The sequence below is a fragment of the Nematolebias whitei genome, chromosome 5 (assembly GCF_014905685.2).
Source record: "Nematolebias whitei isolate Nwh7 chromosome 5, NemWhi1, whole genome shotgun sequence".
Classification (NCBI taxonomy): Eukaryota; Metazoa; Chordata; class Actinopteri; order Cyprinodontiformes; family Rivulidae; genus Nematolebias; species Nematolebias whitei.
The window spans coordinates 2235998-2244743 of NC_056502.1; the positions used below are offsets into that span (position 1 = coordinate 2235998).

Consider the following 8746-nt stretch of genomic DNA (forward strand, 5'->3'; position numbering starts at 1 on the left):
TCCAGAGGAGGGACAGTGATTTGGACATGTCCAGAGGAGGGACAGTGGATATATTGGTAGAAGGATGTTAGAAAAAGACAAAGAGGAGACATATGGATGCAGTTAGAGGACATGGAGGTAGTTGGAGTGAGGACACAGAGGACAGAGGGAGATGGAGGACAGAGGACACAGAGGACACAGAGGACTCGCTGTGGTGACCCCTGAAGAGGGAACACCTGAAAGAAAAAGTTAAGCAAAAACAATTAACTTTATTCTGACGTGTTATTTATGAAGGTGTTTCCCACGGATCATAACAAAAAGTACAACATCCTGTTTTTAATGTTAGAATCAGCCTGCGGGGACAAAAAGATGTATTTGACCAGTTTTATTATTAAAATACATAAAGTGTAAGCTGCATATTTATTGACACATTTTGAACGTGGCTCTTAAAGTGAAAGTTGAGCCAGAGCTCCTGCTCCACTCGAACTTCAGTAAAATGAACTTAGACTTGTCAACAACTTGGATTTGACATTTAAAGCTACAAGTTTAAGGTGAAACAGCTGATTCAGTTCGTTCTTAGAGTCAGAGCAGCTTGAAGCGTCTGGAAACATCACAACATGTCGGTCTGAGGGAAATGATTTCTGGAGTGTTTGGAAACAGCGCAGCTGTAAATCTCGTATTTGAATCCGTCAATGAGCTTGAAGCTGCTACGACACAACAACAAGTGTTCAACTGTCGGATCAGCTGCCGCAGAAATCACAGATTTACACTCGAACCAGGACAAACTCCTGAAAATGCTGCTTTAATAAGAAGACTTCCTTTGGCAACAAACAAATAAAAAAACCAGTGAAGACGCACAATAAAAACCTTTTAAAGGCTGAACATCAGTATTTTACAAAACAAGTATAGAAAAGAGTTGTAACAGGGCAGTTGAAGAAATATATACATTAGTTGACTATATTTTAACTATAAAAAGACTCCACATAACAACAGAGTTCAGAAAAGACTTCTTGTTGAAAACTTTCTAAATTCAGCCAACACTGTATGATATGCATTAGATTTAAAAAAAACTAAAAACACAAAGACTTCCTAAAATCTTGAAGCTGCATAAAAATGCTCACAAACAAATGACAGAAGTTGCACCGACAACTCTTCTCAGAGCTCAACGCTGTGCACAACAAACTCGTCTACTTCGTTTGGGTATTGCTTCACAGAACGTGGACCTCTCTCACAAACTTCACTCCTGAAGGAACAAATAATTAAAAACGTAAATATTTCTAACAGACCAACAGAACCTTGAAATGAGTTTTGGTCAGAACCAGTGTAACCAGTTGTAAACCAGGAGAGACTGCACGGCACCTTTTGGTTTGCTCTTGGACGCCAACAGGAGCAACAACATGGACTGGACACAGAGATGATGTGAAAAGGAGCAGTACCTGTGTCATCCTTTGTGACATGCTTCTTCTAGCACTGGTCCACCACTCAACGTCAAACTGCAAACGTTTGAGTTTTGGGATGTAAAAACAATGAAAGTGTGTGACACGACACAAACACAATGTTGGCTCAAGTGGATCTGGTTCAATCTGTCCGACGATGTTATCTAAGATCTTTGGAGGATTTGGGGACTTTGAGAACTTTGTAAATGTCATTGGAGAAGACTGTGGTGAAGTACGGGCGTGAGTTCCTGGACATGTGGGTGCAGAAGGGAATTCTACCAACATTTTCCGGGTCCTCGATGTCCCAGATCTCTGGCATGCTGCACCCAGGCCTGAACAGCAGAGAGGAGTGAAAAAGCAACAGTAAAAGAAAAATATCTGCACATTCTGTTTCCTTATGAGAAGGCATGAGAGGTGGAGGTCACCTGGTTCGCCTGGTGCACCAAGAGTCCTCCAGGATGAAGAAGTCCACCCCCAGCTTCATCAGGTTCCTCTGCACAGCTTCTCCAGACATGCGGCTGTACATGGAGTACACCAGCTTGGTTCTCTCCCTGTGAACAATGACATCATCAGCCAACACACCTACAGCAGGTGGGTTTTAAATAGTGACCTAACGTTTGCTACGTTTCATAAAAACAAAGAGTCGACCAAACATTTAATTTGGACATTTGATTGACACGAACGTGACGGTTATCTGCCTCCTTGTCTGTGCTTTGAGCCTCATCACCACTCTGAGTCTTTGAGAACAAACTACCGTCATTTACAGAATGGTTAGCACTCAAATATAAGCCGAGCTCACTAAATTAAATATATATATATAGTATATACAGTAGTCCCTCGCTACGTTGTGGTTCGTTTATCTTGGACTCGCTCTATCGCGGTTTTTCAAAACAAGATTGGACGTGAGACAATTGGTTGATTGATGGATGAGCCACAGGATCGGCATGGAATTTGTATTTAAAATAAATTATTTAAAATGATTTAGCCCCTGCTGCACATTTGTGGATACTGCAGGATAAACTTCCTGCTGCAGCTGATCAGCTGTTCTACGAGCAGAGAAGAGAAGTGGGCGTGGCCAAGCGCGCTGGCAGGAGGCAGAGCTGAAATCATGACATGCTGTCTCTTTTAGAGCTTAGAAACATTGTTTAGAATATTGAACAAGTGTGGGAAGGGTTTAAAATGCCTTTATATATATATATATAATAAAATAAACTACTACTTGTACTACTATTCCTACTTAGTGGTTTTTCACTTATCATGGGTCTTCAGGGTACAGATCCCCCACAACAAACGAGGGACTACAGGAGTCTCATTGAGCCCTGAGGAGCCACCTCCCAAGAGAGACAAGTATTGCTGCTACACCCCCACATCACCCCCCACCCCCGTCTGATCGCTCACCCTGCCTCTCACGCTCTGTACGCAGCTCAGCCATTCATGACAGGGATGGTGCTCCTGTTCCGACCCGGACACTAAAACTGGAACTGACCCGAGTGGACTGCAGATGTGACGTGGTGAGAGGATGCTGAGAGTTTGTGTTCTGGTTTCTGTGCTCTGAACAGACGTCATGTTCAATAAATAGAGTTCTTGTTTCATTCTGGTGTAGTTCTTCTTCTTCTCCTGGAACATCTTAAAAAGATCTGAAGCTCTCCACCTTGACCTCTCGGAGTGACTTCAAACATCTGCTCAGTTCATGGTAAACCATCTCAGACACGTTCCTGTTTGTAGTTTTCTACATCACTTTATAATGTAGCTGTTTGTGCAGTATGTTTGACATCACTTCTTTTATTTTCATTTTATATGTTTTTTATATGATTGTTGTCTCTGCACCTCGTCTGTGTCTTTGTTACAACAGGTCTCTCTTGTAACGAGTCCTCGAGGCTCAATGAGACTCACCTGGAGAAATAAAGGATGAATGGATGAATGGATGAATGTATTGGGCAGCTCTGTGTGATGAGGCTAAATGTTCTGGCGACACGAAGCTCGTTAGCCCGTCAAAATAAATAAATAAAATCGATAAATCCATAAATTAGCCACAGCACTGTATAGGCCACGCTGTTCAAAGCGTGTGAAAAAGTATCAGCTTATGTTAATACAGACCAACTGACCTGAGACCAGCGTCTTCATAGTGGGGGTGGTTGACGACTGGTCGACCAGTAGAGAGCTTCACGCTGGCCATGGTGGGCATGGCTCCCGCAAACACGGAGGCTGCACCAACCCAAACAAGAACCACAAGAAGAAACATGACTGTTGAGTAGATCTATTTACACTAGATCTATAACTGTTTAACACAATGAATCACAAACTACAGAAAATACTTGAATGCGCAGCAGAAAACTACAAGTCAACGTTAAAGGTTCAGTGTTGCTGTGAAAGCTTCAAACGTCTCTGACCTGTGCGAGTGTTTCCCTGGATCCAGTCCAGCAGCTCCTCCTGCGGCACATTACTGAACTCTCCGATGATGGCCCACTGCGCCTGCAGGTTGGCCACGCCCTGCACGGCCATCATGGCCATGACTGCAACAACGACAGCCTGCTGCTTGGACTTCTCACCGTTCCACCCGAACAGCTGGAAACATGGAGGGAGAACGCTCCGTCAGTTAATACACAGCATCTGCGCACGCAAATCAGGAGATTAAAAATGAAAACGTAAAAAACAGATGATCTGAGCTGCGAGGAGGACAGACCTGCTTGGAGCAGATCAGTGAGGCCATGATGCACATGTGGGGTGTCAGGAAGAGCTTCAGGCGCATGATCAGGACGGCCAGGACGGCGAACGCTACCAGCTGCAAGCTGTGGTAAACCAGCTGCACAACAACAAACAGCTGGATGACACAGACACTTTTCATTTTCAGAGGACATCACCATGAACTACACTATACACATATATATATAAATATATATATATATATATATTTATATATGTATCTACTATAACTACATCATGGAACAGCACAGTTGATTGTTTTCTATGAAACTTCCTGCCTCACACAGAAACAGGAGAAATTACCTCCATGTTGACACCAACATCAGTTTCATTTGAAGCTTTTAAATCCATCTGGATCATGTCAAAACTATAAGACACGTGTCAAACTCAAGGCCCGGGGGCCAAATGTGGCCCTCACTGACACATTATGAGGCCCCAAGACGATACGTGAGACGTAAAATACTTTTATCCCTTGAATTATTTCAGTAATCTTAGATATTGATGTCAAAAGCACAAGAGAGAACATCAAATGAGACCAATCAAACAGAACAGATTTTAAGAGTCTCCTGTTGACCTTTAAGGGCCTAAATGACCTTGAACCCTCATGTCTCTGACCTACTTGAACCAGATGTTCCTTCTCTGGCTCTGAGATCAGCTGATTTTGGTTGAAGCTCAGAGGAGATCGGCCTTTTTCATTCGTGACCCTAAACTCTGGAACAGTTTGACCCCCCCCACCAGATTAGACAGACCCATTCACTTCCTGTTTTTAAACCTCTTTAAACAAACACACCTGTTTTCACTGAAGTTTAACACATTTTTCTTTAAAGGCTGCCTTTGATCTGAAACAGCTGCTGATGTAAATGTGCTTTATAAATAAATTGGAGTGGACTTAATGACACGGAGGAGGAGGAGGACCAACACAGGAGCTGAGCACACTTCACTGAACAAGAGAAACCAACTGAAACCATGAACAGAACATTGTAGACCCCCCCCCCCCCCCACAAAGATCAACGTGAACAGATCTAAAAGATGATTATATGTGTGCAGATTTAAACATCATGAAGGATGTGAAACTTGTTCTTCTCACCTCTCCTTTCTCAGCCGTGTCAGAGCTGCAACACAGACAGGACAGCATCAACTCGTTTGTCCTCTCCAGACATTCACGTACTCCTAATTAATATTTAACTTCTTAAAGGTAAAAACCACCTCCTCCTCGCCTTTTAAATGTTCCCAACACGGTGTCTATTGGACCAGAACAAGAAAGAATAAAAATGAGGGTCAGTGAGGAGCCTCACCCTGCAGCTTCATCATCATCATCTTCAGTCTTTGCAGACGTCTTTGCTTCGTGTCTCAGACGCCGCAGAACATCCCGAACAGTCTGCAGACGACACACAGTAAATGCACCAAATGCCATTTTTAAATCTCGTGGTTTTAGCTCCAAACAGCAGATATTTTAGTCAGAAACTGCCCGCAGGCTGCAGATCCACTGAGCTTTACTGGATCAATCGCTGCATCCTAAGCTTAGCGTGGGTACGGCATCATAAGATTAAAGTGTATAAAGCGGCTCCTTGAATATTTCCCTCGTGTTTCATGGCTCCTTTTTAATACAAAATCAGGCAGAACATTCTCTTTCTTTTATTTTAATGGTTTAGAAAAACAAATCCTGAGCAGAGCAAACAAAACTTATGCAAATGTAATGAAAGTAAAGGAGCGGGGTTGTGTGCGCCGGGCGCTCAGAGGATAAAACGCTACGATCATCAGCTGTCTGCTGCTGAAGAAAGGCTGCGGCTCAAGTCCCAAAAATGATTTCATCTTCCTGTTCGACAGCCGGCTCTTCTGGAACAAGGCGGCGTCTTTCAAGATTTCTTTTTAATGCTACACAAAAACAAATTACAAAGAGCAAGAATCAAATATAAATCTTGTTATATTTCCAACGTCCACACTGAAGAGTTGAGGCTTTACAAGGGAGAGTTCGTCTCAGGTCATAGCTGGATCTTTGCAGAACAAGTCGAACATACTGGTCTCTACTGGTGTGGTGTGAAGAACAGATCTGCAGTGTGAACTCCAAGCTTTGATCCAAACAACGGAGGTTCAAGACACAGACTGATCGAGCAGATATCAAAGTATTACAATGACTAAATGCTGTTATTTTATTGTTTGTCATGTTTTGGCTCAGCAACAGGTTTAAAGGCTGGAACAGGAGCACCTCATGAAAAAACTGCAACTGATCTATTTTATTGTAAGATGTATTAGATGTCATTACAGAGGATTATAAGGAACGTCAAAAGTGCCAGTTTGTCCAGACACTTGGAGTGAAAACAATAAAACCTGTTTCTTTTACAGCAGAAACTTCTTCAGTGTTCCACATATGTGGTGCGTTTGAATCAGCAGGACTCACCACGCCAGCAACAACAGCGACCACCAGCAGGGTGACTGGGAGCAGCAGCGTTTTAAGGTAACGAACAGGCGTCTGAGGAAGAGACAGAACGAGATGAAGAGAGAGAACGAGATGAAGAGAGAGAACGAGATCAAGAGAGAGAACGAGATGAAGAGAGAGAACGAGATGAAGAGAGAGAACAAGATGAAGAGAGAGAACGAGATCAAAAGAGAGAACGAGATCAAGAGAGAGAACGAGATGAAGAGAGAGAACGAGATGAAGAGAGAACGAGATGAAGAGAGAGAACGAGATCAAGAGAGAGAACGAGATCAAGAGAGAGAACGAGATCAAGAGAGAACGAGATCAAGAGAGAGAACGAGATCAAGAGAGAACGAGATGAAGAGAGAGAACGAGATGAAGAGAGAGAACGAGATCAAGAGAGAGAACAAGATGAAGAGAGAACAAGATGAAGAGAGAGAGATGAAGAGAGAAACAGAACGAGATCAAGAGAGAGAACGAGATGAAGAGAGAAAACGAGATCAAGAGAGAGAACGAGATGAAGAGAGAGAACGCGATGAAGAGAGAGAACGAGATGAAGAGAGAGACGCATTATTCCACCAGTTCAAGATTAAAGTAATAAAAATACAAACTGACAAATGGGACCAAATAAAAGCAAAAAGCTTTTGAAATGTGTAACAATTACCTAAAAAAGTACATAAAATAATTAAAAAAAAAAGTTTTTAAAGTTATAATGAATAAAAACTTTTAAAAAAATGGAAGAAACTAAATATTTGGTCATCTGCTTTTATTATAAGCAGAATTCTAAACTCAACAGGTTTTCTGCTGGAGGTTCACAATAAAGAAGCGCACACACACACGCGCACGCACACACACGCGCACGCACACACACACACACACCAAGATGTGCGTTCGCTCTGACGAAGAAACTTCTTGTTTAGATTCATCTTTACCTGGAACTCCATGAAGTCAAACTCAGCCGCGCACGTGTACATCAGCGTGTGAAAGTCGTTATAATTTGTAAACTTGGACTTGATCAATCCACTGATGTGAGCCTGGAAAAAACAATTTGTTCCAATTAGAACCAGAACACAACTTGAATATGTCGCAGTGCATCGTGTTGACGACGTTCTTTGATCGTTTTCAAGCAGTTCAGTTGAAACTCTGCTCTTCAGCATCACTTACACACGAGCTGCTGAGTGAACATTATTGTATAAATGAAAGGACGAATACCAGTTTTCTTTTTTAGTTACCTGACATGTCAACATTTAGACATGAAAACTTACTTCCTGCTCGAGTTTGATGGAACAAATCCTATAGAAACGCTTGTTTTCACCATGAAATGTTGAATATCTTACGTCATCAGAGGCACCAAAGACTGTAGACAGCACACATTTGAGCACAACTGTGGAGCTGACCCAGGCCACGCCCTGCATTACCTGTTGAGGAGGACACAGGTAAGTCACGCTGTCATCACAGCCTGTCAGCACCACAGGTCGGTCACGTGACCGACTACAATCAAGGGCAGAACAAGATTTATATGGAATATTCACTTCTCACAGTTTGAGCATGAATACAACCAAAACAAATGTTTTATTTTAAGAACATGCAAAAAGTGATACAATTACACAAAAAGCTGCTGAGGCGAGTAACGGAGCGGAACAGAACGCCTGCTCGTCAGGACTTTAGGAACATTTTAATGTGTTGAAGCAGATAGTTGTTCTCATGCAGCTGAATGTTGCGTTACATATGACCCCCCCCCTAAAAACTGTGAAAATTATGTATGCATGGATAAAATGATTTCCTGGTTATTTAGGTTGTCAGGCAGCACGGTGGCTCAGTTGGTAGAGCTGCTGCCTCTCAGTGAGAAGGTTGTCGGTTCAAATCCCAGTCTGGGGGTCTTTCTGGGTGGAGTTTGCATGTTCTCTCCGTGCTGCGTAGGTTTTCTCCAGGTACTCCGGTTTCCTCCCACAGACTAAAAACATGCATGATAGGCTGACTGGTAACTCTAAATTGTCCACCAGTGACCTCTGCCCCGAAAAGGAAGAAAGGGAGGAAAAAATAATGATGGATGATTTAGGTTTTCTATCCATCTCTCTCTCTCTCTCTCTCTCAACATGAAAAAGGTTATGATGAACTAATGATGAGATGAAACATGAAACAGGTTGTGATGAACTAATGATGAGATGAAACAGGTTATGATGAACTAATGATGAGATGAAACATGAAACAG

At 42.5% G+C, this 8746-nt stretch overlaps 1 protein-coding gene across 1 annotated transcript in view; it reads right to left on the reverse strand.

The window, feature by feature from the left end:
• Positions 1 to 1560: 1560 nt before the first annotated feature.
• The window catches only part of dpy19l1l (dpy-19-like 1, like (H. sapiens)), a 74588-nt gene continuing 67402 nt past the window's right edge, over positions 1561 to 8746 (reverse strand). The window contains exons 11-20 of the mRNA XM_037676509.1: positions 7872 to 7952; positions 7467 to 7568; positions 6517 to 6588; positions 5414 to 5496; positions 5206 to 5230; positions 4099 to 4218; positions 3806 to 3980; positions 3521 to 3620; positions 1841 to 1966; positions 1561 to 1747 (exon numbers count right to left, since the gene is read on the reverse strand). Of these exons, the coding sequence (XP_037532437.1) occupies positions 1576 to 1747; positions 1841 to 1966; positions 3521 to 3620; positions 3806 to 3980; positions 4099 to 4218; positions 5206 to 5230; positions 5414 to 5496; positions 6517 to 6588; positions 7467 to 7568; positions 7872 to 7952 (1056 nt within the window). The 3' untranslated portion in view covers positions 1561 to 1575. The remainder of the gene's footprint in view (positions 1748 to 1840; positions 1967 to 3520; positions 3621 to 3805; positions 3981 to 4098; positions 4219 to 5205; positions 5231 to 5413; positions 5497 to 6516; positions 6589 to 7466; positions 7569 to 7871; positions 7953 to 8746) is intronic.